The sequence below is a fragment of the Entelurus aequoreus genome, linkage group LG25, assembly GCF_033978785.1.
Source record: "Entelurus aequoreus isolate RoL-2023_Sb linkage group LG25, RoL_Eaeq_v1.1, whole genome shotgun sequence".
Taxonomy (NCBI): domain Eukaryota; kingdom Metazoa; phylum Chordata; class Actinopteri; order Syngnathiformes; family Syngnathidae; genus Entelurus; species Entelurus aequoreus.
The window spans coordinates 1,986,615-2,002,964 of NC_084755.1; the positions used below are offsets into that span (position 1 = coordinate 1,986,615).

General features: G+C 34.9%; 1 protein-coding gene across 1 annotated transcript in view; it reads left to right on the top strand.

The window, feature by feature from the left end:
* Positions 1-869: 869 nt before the first annotated feature.
* Positions 870-16,350, top strand: part of LOC133642392 (centrosomal protein of 112 kDa-like) — a 159,964-nt gene continuing 144,483 nt past the window's right edge. The window contains exons 1-2 of the mRNA XM_062036556.1: positions 870-928; positions 12,627-12,776. Of these exons, the coding sequence (XP_061892540.1) occupies positions 887-928; positions 12,627-12,776 (192 nt within the window). The 5' untranslated portion in view covers positions 870-886. The remainder of the gene's footprint in view (positions 929-12,626; positions 12,777-16,350) is intronic.

Consider the following 16,350-nt stretch of genomic DNA (forward strand, 5'->3'; position numbering starts at 1 on the left):
CTTAGACCTACATTTCATAATTTCACATCCTCAGGCAAAAACCAACAGGAAGTTGGCAATTTCCTCTTCAAGACAAAAAATGACTAAAAACAGTCACTTTTGCCTCTTTGACCTGTAATTTGACCCCCTTAAAATACTTCAAAACTCACCAAACTTTTCACACACATCAGGACTGGTGGAAATTGCGATCTAATAAAAAAACCGAATCCCAAAACTCAAAATTGCGCTCTAGTGCAATTTTTGAATAAAACACAGACAAAACTGCTCCTCAGAGGAAAACACAGACAAAACTGCTTGTAACTTCCAGTAGGAACGTCTTAGAGACATGAAACAAAAACCTCTATGTAGGTCTCACCTAGACCTACATTTCATTCTTTAACATCTTTCAGCAAAAATCAACAGGAAGTTTGATATCCCCCCTTCAAAACTACATTTTTGTAAAAAGCGGTCACCAAATATCAAACATTATCTCCTCTGAGCGCGTTTGTCGTTTTGGCTTCAAACTACTACAGGAGAGAGATTGAACCCTTCTGATTGAAGGGTACTCAAAGACTTTGGATAAGTGCTACGGTTTTGATTTTATGAGCCTTCAAAGAACCACTGCGCTGATAATGCTGCTGTGATTTTACGAGCCGCGGCACCTAAGAAAAAAACACAGACACAACTTCCTCTAACTCCCAGTACGAATATCGTAGAGACATGAAACAAAAACCTCTATGTAGGTCTGACTTAGAGATAGATTTCATACACTGACCACTTAGGACTAGCACCTGCCAAATATGCGGGCCCGACCAACGCTGCTTGCAGCTTTAATTATTATTATTATCTACCTCCCACTCACCTCTCCTTTCTTTTGACTTTGCAGACTACCAGCAAGTTGAAGCACATGGAGAAGGAGTACAGTCACAAGCTGGCCAGGTCTGCACAGGTACGGTTTTTGCCCTCATTATATGTCTTTGATGGGGTGAGGAAGTCTCAAATATACCGTAATTTCTGGACCATAGGGCGCACCGGATTATAAGGCGCACTGCCGATGTGCGGGTCTAGTCAGGTCTTTTTTCATACAAAAGGAGCACCGGATTATAGGGCTCATATTATTATGATTATTTTCTAAATGTAAAAGACTTCCTTGTGGTCTACATAACATGTAATGGTGGTCAAAATGTTGCATAGATGATGTTTTACACATCATCTTCAAGTCACTTTCTGGCAGTCGCTTCAGGATGCGCCGTTTTGTGGGCGGGTCTTATTTACGTGCCTCCACTTGGACAGCGTCTTCTCCCCGTCATCTTTGTTGTAGCGGTGTAGCGTACAAGGACGGGAGTGGAAGAAGTGTCAAAAGATGGCGCTAACTGTTTTAATGACATTCAGACTTTACTTCAATCAATAACGGAGCAGCATCTCCTCATCCGTGGCTCACTAGTGCAACAACAACGCCCGAAATGTGTCCCGTGAAAAAACGTCCAACCGGAACTCTCTAATAACTAAAGTTCCTTGGGTGAATAATGTAAACTCACTACACCGGTATGTTTTAGTGCTTTCATGGCGAGTTTACTGACAGATTTAAGAACTTTACACTACTTTATATTAGAAATGGCAACAGTGGAGGATGAATGTCACATAACAAGAAGATAGAGAAAAAGAAGAAGCTTATCGACTACGGTGTCGGCACCGACTACAAAGGCGGAGGTGCGCAAATTTTCAGGATTTATGCAGATCCCAAATACAGATCAGAAGGTAAGAAAAATTGCTTTTGCATAATATTAGCCGTCAGACTTTATAATGCATATGTTCCTTTTTGACTGTACTTGAATGTATAATAGACTGTATTTATATTATTCACATGTGAACTATGCTGTATAATAGACTGTATTTATATTATTCACATGTGAATAATGCTGTACAATAGACTGTATTTACATTATTCACATGTGAATAATGCTGTATAATAGACTATTTATATTATTCACATGTGAATAATGCTGTATAATAGACTGTATTTGTTATTCACATGTGAATAATGCTGTATAATAGACTGTATTTATATTATTCACATGTGAATAATGCTGTATAATAGACTGTATTTATGTTATTCACATGTGAATAATGCTGTATAATAGACTGTATTTATATTATTCACATGTGAATAATGCTGTATAATAGACTGTATTTATATTATTCACATGTGAATAATGTTGTATAATAGACTGTATTTATATTATTCACATGTGAATAATGCTGTATAATAGACTGAATTTATATTATTCACATGTGAATAATGCTGTATAATAGACTGTATTTATATTATTCACATGTGAATAATGCTGTATAATAGACTGTATTTATATTATTCACATGTGAATAATGCTGTATAATAGACTGAATTTATATTATTCACATGTGAATAATGCTGTGTAATAGACTGTATTTATATTATTCACATGTGAATAATGTTGTATAATAGACTGTATTTATATTATTCACATGTGAATAATGCTGTATAATAGACTGTATTTATATTATTCACATGTGAATAATGCTGTATAATAGACTGAATTTATATTATTCACATGTGAATAATGCTGTATAATAGACTGTATTTATATTATTCACATGTAAAAAATACCTAAATGTTTATTGTCTATTGTGAGCGAACTGTGATGCTGAATTTCCCCCAGGGATCAATAAAGTACTTTCTATTCTATATTATATTGTGAAACAAAACGGCAGATAATATGTCTTACCTTATACACACACCATAACAATACTCCTATGTTGAAGCACAGTACAATCCATCAAGCGGGTTGCGGCTTCGTAGCTTACCAAGGTCCTACTAAAACATTTTGATAGATTTTGGGTATTTGTTCTGTCGTGTTTATGTTGTGCTACGGTGCAGATGTTCTCCCGAAATGTGTTTGTCATTCTTGTTTGGTGTGGATTCACAGTGTGGCGTATATTTCTAACAGTGTTAAAGTTTTTTATACTGGCACCCTCAGTGTAACCCGTATGGCTGTTGATCAAGTATGCGTTGCATCCACTCGTGTGTGCGTACAGAAGCCGCACATATCTTGTGACTGGGTCTGAACGATGTTAGAATGGATGAAAAGCGGACGTGACGATAGCTCGTAGAGTACATCAAAGGCAGTGCCTTTAAGGCACGCCCCCAAGACTGCCTTCGTTCGATAATGAGGGTTGCCTCAGCTCAAAGCCTGAGCCCCGACATTAATGGACTAGCTTCCAAGAAAAGATGGCTTGGGCACATCAGATTAGATCAGTGTGTTGCAAACTGAGCAGTTTAAAGTCCTGAATGGTTGGTTTATTCATTTTTATTTTATTTTCTAACTTATTAGCCTGTGGAAACAGTTAATGTTGATATTTACCTCAGAAGGCTGCAAATAGAAAAGAGGCGGGACGGTATAGCTCGGTTGGTAGAGCGGCCGTGCCAGCAACTTGAGGGTTGCAGGTTCGATCCCCGCTTCCGCCATCCTAGTCACTGCCGTTGTGTCCTTGGGCAAGACACTTTACCCACCTGCTCCCAGTGCCACCCACACTGGTTTAAAAATGTAACTTAGATATTGGGTTTCACAATGTAAAGCGCTTTGAGTCACTTGAGAAAAAGCGCTATATAAATGTAATTCACTTCACTTCACTTCACTTCATTACATTTTTATTTAAATTGTATTTGATATGCCATTGATATTTTTTTATTATTATTATTATTATTTGAAACTGGATTTTGCATGTCACTATAAAGTTATATAAGCCTTGCTTGTTCAATATTTAATGCAAAACTTGTTTGGGTCCCTATGAAAAAGGTTAATTTCTTCAACCTTGGCCCGCGGCTTTGTTCAGTTTTACATTTTGGCCCACTCTGTATTTGAGTTTGACACCCCTGTGTTAGATTGTTAGTATGGACATAGACTTTTATATAACAAGCTACATATTTAATGAAAGGTAATTACTGTAATTTTACATGAATTTGAAAGTAATTTAAGAAAACAGAAAATGCCATGTATAATTAATTTGGTATTTTTCTGTAAAAAAAATAGAAATATACATAGTTTGTCATTACTGGCATATTACTTAAAATAACAGGCGGATTGTTTATTTACAGATAGTGTCTTCAATTCTACAGTTTTATAAACTATTTTAAAAAAATAGAAAAATTACAGTAGAAATTTAGAGTAAATTAACCATAAAAATAAGATTATTTTTTTTACAGTGTAGATCAGTGTTTTTCAACCTTTTTTGAGCCAAGGCACATTTTTTCCGTTGAAAAAATCCGGAGGCACACAAGCAAAAATCATTAAAAAAACAAAACTCAGTTGACAGTAAAAAGTCGTTGTCACAATTGTTGGATATGACGTTAAACCATAACAAAGCATGCATCAATATAGCTCTTGTCTCAAAGTAGGTGTACTGTCATGACCTGTTACATCACACCCTGACTTATTTTGAGTTATTTGGTGTTTTCCTGTGTGTAGTGTTTTAGTTCGTGTCTTGGGCTCCTATTTTGGTGTTTTTTTTTTCTCTTTTTTGGTATTTTCCTGTAGCAGTTTCACATCTTCCTTTGAGCGATATTTCCCGCATCTACTTTGTTTTAGCAATCCAAGTTTTTATCCTTCTTTGTGGGGACATTGTTGATCGTCATGTCATGTTCGGATGTACATTGTGGACGCCGTCTTTGCTCCACAGTAAGTCTTTGCTGTCGTCCAGCATTCTGTTTTTGTTTACTTAGTAGCCAGTTCAGTTTTAATTTAGTTCTGCATAGCCTTCCCTAAGCTTCAATGCCTTTTCTTAGGGGCACTCACCTTTTGTTTATTTTTGGTTTAAGCATTAGACACCTTTTTACCTGCACACTGCCTCCCACTGTTTCCAACATCTACAAAGCAATTAGCTACCGGCTGCCACCTACTGATATGAAAGAGTATAACATAGTTACTCTGCCGAGCTCTAGACAGCACCGACACTCAACAACAACACATATTTTTTCAGACAGTAATTACTGGTTTGCAAAAATATTTTTAACCCAAATAGGTGAAATTAGATAATCTCCCACGGCACACCAGACTGTATCTCACGGCCCACTAGTGTGCCGCGGCACAGTGGTTGAAAAACACTGGTGTAGATAATACATCTATACTGCTATTTATACTATATCCAAGTTTGCTTTCTATAGCATTGTTCCTAAAACTGAGATGAGATACGTTGTACATTGTTGTATTTTTCTAGAAGTGTGTGTTTTTGTCCAAACAAATAAATACATACATACATACATACATACATACCGTAATTTCCGGACTATAAGCCGCACCAGCTAAATTTAGGGGAAAATACAGATTGCTCCATATATAAGCCGCACCTGACTATAAGCCGCACCAGCTAAATTTAGGGGAAAATACAGATTGCTCCATATATAAGCCGCACCTGACTATAAGCCGCAGGGTTTTGATGTGTAATCAGCGTAGTATATAGGGGTTCCTGCTACCACGGAGGGGATTGTCGGGACAGAGATGACTGTTTGGGAACGCAAAGCGTCCCGTTTATTAACAATAAATCTTTCAATCATTCAAACTTTCACATCTTTGACATGGCGAACAGCATTCGTGCAGAGTACAAATAATACAACGCTGCAAAGTAATACAAAGTGCTCGCCTGTACGTTATCAAAATAACTCAGCCTACCGGTATATGAAAAGTCAGTCTTTAATCATTGTGTCATCGTCTTCCTCCTGCGTACTAAAACCACCGAAATCCTCTTCGTCGGTGTCGGAGAAGAACAGGCCGTATATAAGCCGCACCCTTGTATAAGCCGCAGGGACCAGAACGAGGGGGGAAAGTAGCGGCTTATAGTCCGGAAATGACGGTACATACGTCTTATTAATGCCGGCCATTTGTGGCAGGCTTGTGAGGCTTGTTTTCAAAGGTAAAAGCAAGAACGGAGGGTCCTCTGTTTGTCTAAACCCCCTTGGAGGAAAGGGTGGGGGGGGTGTGCTCAGTCAAATGTAAACAAGAGGCCTTTGAACCACAAAGGCCAACCCCGGTTGTTAACCCTTCTGTGTCTGACATCGCTCCCGTGCTCAGCTGCATGCTTAATAGGCCAATTAAAAACATACATTACCCTGCATTAAGGCTCCCGTGCACACCCACCCACGCGTCCCCGCGTCCTGCACGCCGCACCACTTGGCTTTTGTCAAGCTGGCCCTAATTAGTGTCTCTCCTAGGCAGCGTGTTAAGCATCTAGCAGTGAGTGGTCCTCCTGGGTGACCTTTGAGCCCCACAGCTCTGCTTACTTAATGATGGTGGCTGCTAGATGCATACAGTACGTACGTACGTACGAGTGGGAGATCATTACTTGTATCCCTGACCATCCATGAAGAGAGGAGGCAGCAGATATATATATTATATATGTATCACGCTCTGGAAGTTCATTTCCTATGCAAATATGCCTCATTTATTCCTGCTGCTGTGCTTGTGAGGCTCCTTCAAGTCATGTTCACATGTGACCTCAGAGGCATGAATAAAACAAATAGCATTTATTATTCCACTTGTTGCTTTTCATAGACTTGCACGTCTTATGGAAGGTGCTTGACACTTTCCCCGCACCTTGTACTGTTTTTGTTTTGGAATGTTGCTTATGGTTCACAATCGTAATGAAAGACATGAACACCTATTTTCTTTTTAGGACCCTAAAGATGAATGTACGTACAATATACACACTGCAAGTATATATATATATAATGTAGTAACAGACACCTTCATAACAATATGTAATATGTACAATATACACACTGCAAGTATATATATAATGTAGTAACAGACACCTTCATAACAATATGTAATATGTACAATATACACACTGCAAGTATATATATAATGTAGTAACAGACACCTTCATAACAATATGTAATATGTACAATATACACACTGCAAGTATATAAATATAATGTAGTAACAGACACCTTCATAACAGTATGTAATATGTACAATATACACACTGCAAGTATATATATATATAATGTAGTAACAGACACCTTCATAACAATATGTAATATGTACAATATACACACTGCAAGTATATATATAATGTAGTAACAGACACCTTCATAACAATATGTAATATGTACAATATACACACTGCAAGTATATATATAATGTAGTAACAGACACCTTCATAACAATATGTAATATGTACAATATACACACTACAAGTATATATATAATGTAGTAACAGACACCTTCATAACAATATGTAATATGTACAATATGCACACTGCAAGTATATATATATAATGTAGTAACGGACACCTTCATAACAATATGTAATATGTACAATATACACACTGCAAGTATATATATCATGTAGTAACAGACACCTTCATAACAATATGTAATATGTACAATATACACACTGCAAGTATATATATAATGTAGTAACAGACACCTTCATAACAATATGTAATATGTACAATATACACACTGCAAGTATATATATAATGTAGTAACAGACACCTTCATAACAATATGTAATATGTACAATATACACACTGCAAGTATATATATCATGTAGTAACAGACACCTTCATAACAATATGTAATATGTACAATATACACACTGCAAGTATATATATAATGTAGTAACAGACACCTTCATAACAATATGTAATATGTACAATATACACACTGCAAGTATATATATAATGTAGTAACAGACACCTTCATAACAATATGTAATATGTACAATATACACACTGCAAGTATATATATAATGTAGTAACAGACACCTTCATAACAATATGTAATATGTACAATATACACACTGCAAGTATATATATAATGTAGTAACAGACACCTTCATAACAATATGTAATATGTACAATATACACACTGCAAGTATATATATAATGTAGTAACAGACACCTTCATAACAATATGTAATATGTACAATATACACACTGCAAGTATATAAATATAATGTAGTAACAGACACCTTCATAACAATATGTAATATGTACAATATACACACTGCAAGTATATATATAATGTAGTAACAGACACCTTCATAACAATATGTAATATGTACAATATACACACTGCAAGTATATATATAATGTAGTAACAGACACCTTCATAACAATATGTAATATGTACAATATACACACTGCAATTATATATATATAATGTAGTAACAGACACCTTCATAACAATATGTAATATGTACAATATACACACGTCAAGTATATATATAATGTAGTAACAGACACCTTCATAACAATATGTAATATGTACAATATACACACTGCAAGTATATATATAATGTAGTAACAGACACCTTCATAACAATATGTAATATGTACAATATACACACTGCAAGTATATATATAATGTAGTAACAGACACCTTCATAACAATATGTAATATGTACAATATACACACTGCAAGTATATATATAATGTAGTAACAGACACCTTCATAACAATATGTAATATGTACAATATACACACTGCAAGTATATATATAATGTAGTAACAGACACCTTCATAACAATATGTAATATGTACAATATACACACTGCAAGTATATATATAATGTAGTAACAGACACCTTCATAACAATATGTAATATGTACAATATACACACTGCAAGTATATATATATATAATGTAGTAACAGACACCTTCATAACGATATGTAATATGTACAATATACACACTGCAAGTATATATATAATGTAGTAACAGACACCTTCATAACAATATGTAATATGTACAATATACACACTGCAAGTATATATATAATGTAGTAACAGACACCATCATAACAATATGTAATATGTACAATATACACACTGCAAGTATATATATAATGTAGTAACAGACACCTTCATAGCAATATGTAATATGTACAATATACACACTGCAAGTATATATATAATGTAGTAACAGACACCTTCATAACGATATGTAATATGTACAATATACACACTGCAAGTATATATATATAATGTAGTAACAGACACCTTCATAATAATATGTAATATGTACAATATACACACTGCAAGTATATATATAATGTAGTAACAGACACCTTCATAACGATATGTAATATGTACAATATACACACTGCAAGTATATATATAATGTAGTAACAGACACCTTCATAACGATATGTAATATGTACAATATACACACTGCAAGTATATATATAATGTAGTAACAGACACCTTCATAACAATATGTAATATGTACAATATACACACTGCAAGTATATATATAATGTAGTAACAGACACCTTCATAACAATATGTAATATGTACAATATACACACTGCAAGTATATATATAATGTAGTAACAGACACCTTCATAACAATATGTAATATGTACAATATACACACTGCAAGTATATATATAATGTAGTAACAGACACCTTCATAACAATATGTAATATGTACAATATACACACTGCAAGTATATATATAATGTAGTAACAGACACCTTCATAACAATATGTAATATGTACAATATACACACTGCAAGTATATATATAATGTAGTAACAGACACCTTCATAACAATATGTAATATGTACAATATACACACTGCAAGTATATATATAATGTAGTAACAGACACCTTCATAACAATATGTAATATGTACAATATACACACGTCAAGTATATATATAATGTAGTAACAGACACCTTCATAACAATATGTAATATGTACAATATACACACTGCAAGTATATATATATAATGTAGTAACAGACACCTTCATAACAATATGTAATATGTACAATATACACACGTCAAGTATATATATAATGTAGTAACAGACACCTTCATAACAATATGTAATATGTACAATATACACACTGCAAGTATATATATAATGTAGTAACAGACACCTTCATAACAATATGTAATATGTACAATATACACACTGCAAGTATATATATAATGTAGTAACAGACACCTTCATAACAATATGTAATATGTACAATATACACACGTCAAGTATATATATAATGTAGTAACAGACACCTTCATAACAATATGTAATATGTACAATATACACACTGCAAGTATATATATATAATGTAGTAACAGACACCTTCATAACAATATGTAATATGTACAATATACACACGTCAAGTATATATATAATGTAGTAACAGACACCTTCATAACAATATGTAATATGTACAATATACACACTGCAAGTATATATATAATGTAGTAACAGACACCTTCATAACAATATGTAATATGTACAATATACACACTGCAAGTATATATATAATGTAGTAACAGACACCTTCATAACAATATGTAATATGTACAATATACACACGTCAAGTATATATATAATGTAGTAACAGACACCTTCATAACAATATGTAATATGTACAATATACACACTGCAAGTATATATATAATGTAGTAACAGACACCTTCATAACAATATGTAATATGTACAATATACACACGTCAAGTATATATATAATGTAGTAACAGACACCTTCATAACAATATGTAATATGTACAATATACACACTGCAAGTATATATATAATGCACAGCCTGTGTGTGTCCATACTGTGGGAATGCAGCGTAGGTGACTGCTCATCCAAATCCATCACATATGTGGAATGTACTTCCTGTCAGATTCACTTAGTCAGAGATGATGAGGGGGGAAGAAAAAAACCCCGTTTGACATGTTCAATGTGACTCTTGTATGTGGAAACATCCTCTTTCATTTGTTGTCTCCGCCTTCTTCCTTTCTATTGGCCGCTGAGACCACTGATGGCATGTGGCAAAGGAACTGAACATGTCTTTTACAATTATACATACATATACTATCACTATACATGATATATACATATACTATCAGTATACATGCAGTTAGGGGTGTAACGGTACGTGTATTTGTATTGAACCGTTTCGGTTCGGAGGTGTACCGAACGAGTTTCCACACGGCCTAAGCTCTTAACAAGGTCTTAACAAGCTGCTCCGCTCTCTGCCTCTGTCTTTGTCAGTCCTCTACACCAGGGGTCACCAACATGGTGCCCGCGGGCACCAGGTAGCCCGTAAGGACCAGATGAGTAGCCCGCTGGCCTGTTCTAAAAATAGCTCAAATAGCAGCACTTACCAGTGAGCTGCCTCTATTTTTTAAATTCTATTTATTTACTAGCAAGCTGGTCTCGCTTTGCCCGACATTTTTAATTCTAAGAGAGACAAAACTCAAATAGAATTTGAAAATCCAAGAAAATATTTTAAAGACTTGGTCTTCACTTGTTTAAATAAATTCATTATTATTTTTACTTTGCTTCTTATAACTTTCAGAAAGACAATTTTAGAAAAAAAATACAACCTTAAAAATGATTTTAGGATTTTTAAACACATTTACCTTTTAAATTCCTTCCTCTTCTTTCCTGACAATTTAAATCAATGTTCAAGTAAAAAAAAATTTTTTTATTGTAAAGAATAATATATACATTTTAATTTAATTCTTCATTTTAGCTTCTGTTTTTTCGACGAAGAATATTTGTGAAATATTTCTTCAAACGTATTATGATTAAAATTCAAAAAAATTATTCTGGCAAATCTAGAAAATCTGTAGAATCAAATTTAAATCTTATTTCAAAGTCTTTTGAATTTATTTTAAAATGTTTGTTCTGGAAAATCTAGAAGAAATAATGATTTGTCTTTGTTAGAAATATAGCTTGGTCCAATTTGTTATATATTCTAACAAAGTGTAGATTGGATTTTAACCTATTTAAAACATGTCATCAAAATTCTAAAATTAATCTTAATCAGGAAAAATTACTAATGATGTTCCATAAATTCTTTTTTTAAGTTTTTCTCTTCTTTTTTTCGGTTGAATTTTGAATTTTAAAGAGTCGAAATTGAAGATAAACTATGTTTCAAAATTTAATTGTCATTTTTTTTTCGTGTTTTCTCCTCTTTTAAACCGTTCAATTAAGTGTAAATATCATTAATTATTAATAATAACAGAGTTAAAGGTAAATTGAGCAAATTGGCTATTTCTGGCAATTTATTTAAGTGTGTATCAAACTGGTAGCCCTTCGCATTCATCAGTACCCAAGAAGTAGCTCTTGGTTTCAAAAAGGTTGGTGACCCCTGCTCTACACAGCACCCAGCATTGTCCCACCCACACAACCATCTGATTGGTTACACACAGAGCGGTAACAGCCAATCAGCAGTGCGTATTCAGAGCGCATGTAGTCAGTGCTTAGTGTTTAGCAGGTAACCATCATGCAGCATACTCTCCCCAAATGATAATAAACACCTCCCAGTCAACTACTAGTAACATGAGCCCGTTGACCTTCTAGAAATATAAAAGGCAGCTCAGCTCGCTCGCAGTCCTGCCTTGAGGTGAAGGCTAAGTCGCTTTTGTGCGTGTGTGTGTGTGTTACGGACAGCAAAGCCCTGTCTGTCTGTTATTTCACTTGACCTTTTTCATCAACACAAATACTCCGTATTTTTTTGATGACAAAAATGCACCTTGGCTCAAAAAAGGTTGAAAAAGACTGCAGTACATATGCACAATATGGCCTAAAAGAGAGTTATAATGGGTTTTAATCCTCAGTGCGTGTTGTCCTGTGCAGATTATTGGGGAGCTCCAGCAGTCGTTGTGCAACTCAAAGGAGGAAGTTGTTAGTTTGCAACAGACCATGAAGAGACAACTGGAGGAGGCTGAACATGGATGGGCGCAGGAGAGGAAAGAGTTCAACCAGCAGGCCAACCAGGCTAACAAGGTGAGTGCTACAAACATCAATGATGTTACCAAACCTTGTTTAAAAACATTCAATATGCCGGTAGTGTAAATATAAAACAAATAATATAACTAATGATGGTAATCAGTAAGTATATCAGTGGTGTGTCGTCTGTGCTGGCCTAACATAACCAGAAACCATCATCATAATTAAAGGCCTACTGAAAGCCACTACTAGCGACCACGCAGTCTGATAGTTTATATATCAATGATGAAATCTTAACATTACAACACATGCCAATACGGCCGGGTTAACTTATAAAGTGACATTTTAAATTTCCTGCGCAACTTCCGGTTGAAAACGTCTATGTATGATGACGTATGCGCGTGACGTCAATTGTTGAAACGGAAGTATTCGGACACATTGTATCCAATACAAAAAAGCTCTGTTTTCATCTCAAAATTCCACAGTATTCTGGACATCTGTGTTGGTGAATCTTTTGCAATTTGATAAATGAACAATGAAGACTGCAAAGAAGAAAGCTGTAGGTGGGATCGGTGTATTAGCGGCTGGCTGCAGCAACACAACCAGGAGGACTTTGACTTGGATAGCAGATGCGCTATCCGACGCTAGCCGCCGACCGCATCTATGATCGGGTGAAGTCCTTCGTCACTCCGTCGATCGCTGGAACGCAAGTGAGCACGGGTGTTGTTGAGCAGATGAGATCTGGCTGGCGTAGGTGGATAGCTAATGTTTTTAGCATAGCTCTGTCGAGGTCCCGTAGCTAAATTAGCTTCAATGGCGTCGTTAGCAACAGCATTGTTAAGCTTCGCCAGGCTGGAAAGCATTAACCGTGTAGTTACATGTCCATGGTTTAATAGTATTGTTGATCTTCTGTCTATCCTTCCAGTCAAGGGTTTATTTCTTTTGTTTCTATCTGCAGTTAAGCCCGATGCTATCACGTTAGCTCCGTAGCTAAAGTGCTTCGCCGATGTATTGTCGTGGAGATAAAAGTCACTGTGAATGTCCATTTCGCGTTCTCGACTCTCATTTTCAAGAGGATATAGTATCCGAGGTGGTTTAAAATACAAATCCGTGATCCACAATAGAAAAAGGAGAGAGTGTGGAATCCAATGAGCCAGCTTGTACCTAAGTTACGGTCAGAGCGAAAAAAGATACGTCCTGCACTGCACTCCAGTCCTTCACTCTCACGTTCCTCATCCACAAATCTTTCATCCTGGCTGAAATTAATGGGGTAATCGTCGCTTTCTTGGTCCGAATCGCTCTCGCTGCTGATGTAAACAATGGGGAAATGTGAGGAGCCTTTCAACCTGTGACGTCACGCTACTTCCGGTACAGGCAAGGCTTTTTTTTTATCAGCGACCAAAAGTTGCGAACTTTATCGTCGATGTTCTCTACTAAATCCTTTCAGCAAAAATATGGCAATATCGCGAAATGATCAAGTATGACACATAGAATGGATCTGCTATCCCCGTTTAAATAAGAAAATCTCATTTCAGTAGGCCTTTAAAAACATTCAATATGCCGGTAGTGTAAATATAAAACAAATAATATTAGGGATGTCCGATAATGGCTTTTTGCCGATATCCGATATTCCGATATTGTCCAACTCTTTAATTACCGATACCGATATCAACCGATACCGATATCAACCGATATATACAGTCGTGGAATTAACACATTATTATGTCTAATTTGGACAACCAGGTATGGTGAAGATAAGGTACTTTAAAAAAAAAATAAAAAAATAAAATAAGATAAATAAATTAAAAACATTTTCTTGAATAAAAAAGAAAGTAAAACAATATAAAAACAGTTACATAGAAACTAGTAATTAATGAAAATGAGTAAAATTAACTGTTAAAGGTTAGTACTATTAGTGGAGCAGCAGCACGCACAATCATGTGTGCTTACGGACTGTATCCCTTGCAGACTGTATTGATATATATTGATATATAATGTAGGAACCAGAATATTAATAACAGAAAGAAACAACCCTTTTGTGTGAATGAGGAGGGAGGTATTTTGGGTTGGTGCATTAATTGTAAGTGTATCTTGTGTTTTTTATGTTGATTTAATTAAAAAAAAAACAAAAAAAAAACGATACCGATAATAAAAAAACCGATACAGATAATTTCCGATATTACATTTTAACGCATTTGGCCGATATTATCGGACATCCCTAAATAATATAACTAATGATGGTAATCAGTAAGTATAGCAGTGGTGTGTCGTCTGCGCTGGCCTAACATAACCAGAAATCATCATCATAATTAAAGATGTAAGGTGAGGATACAGGTAAACAATGGGGGTGGAGGGTGAGAAAAAACAATAAAATGGGTCTAAGCCTGGGCCCCTGGAGAGGGTGTCCAGACTGAGGCCAAGGGAAAAACCATCTAATATAATCTAATATCTTATATAATTAATTTTGTTTTATTTGACACAATCTTGACTGAATTTTATATTTCTAAATGGAATTTAGTTTTTCTTCTTAAACAACAGAACTCTCCTTTTGGGTTTATCGGCCTGTCCAATAAAAATGGAATGCAATCCACAAATAAGGCGGCGCGTGAGTTGAAAAATATTTTTGGTGGAAGATTTTGCAAATTTGGTAAATAAATAACCCAAAACTGTATATTTTGTTGTTTTCTTTCTTAATGAACCGAACCGTGACCTCTAAACCGAGGTACGTATTGAACCGAAATTTGTGTGTACCATTACACCCCTAGTTACACTCAATAAACAATACATAAAAACAACAGAATATACATTGAATGTTTTTTTCCAATTAAATGAATCCATTAATTGTCGCTGCCCTAAATTCTGCATTTTTTTTTCTGCATGTAAAACTATAATTATTCCCTATAAACAAGTTTTTTATGGAAACATTTTTGATAGGCTCCAGCACCCTCCGCGACCCCAAAAAGGGACAAACGGTAGAAAATGGATGGATGGATGGATTTTTGGGTGTCAGAAACGGATGAATTGGATTTAGAGAAAACATTTTTTGGTTTTCTTTCTTTCATTCTTTAGTTTATTTGGAACATGAACACACTTACAGCATAAAACATCACACAAGTTCATATCATTTCACTTTACATCCTGTCCGAAAAGGAGTAGGAAGAAGCAAAGCTTATTTAATCCTACCCCTTTCCCACTTCAGAGCGTTTACAAATATATACATTCCTTTACTGACTTTTTTTTAATAGTAAAAGTAGCATTAAACAGGCACTGAGTGAGCACAATGTGTCCGTCATGTCCTCATGTGTCATGTCTTTTTTTTTTTTCTCGGACTATAATGTGCAATAATGTTAAATGTGTATATGTATATATATATATATATATATATATATATATATATATATATATATATATATATATATATATATATATATATATATATAGATATGTATGTATGTCTTAATTAGATTATCCAAAAAAATAGTGCTCGATACAGTGGTAGAGCGTAATATGTATGTGTGGGAAAAAAATCACAAGACTATTTCATCTCTACAGGCCTGTTTCATGAGGGGTTTTCCTCAATCCTCAATCTCCTGAGGATTGAGGAAAACCCCTCATGAAACAGGCCTGTAGA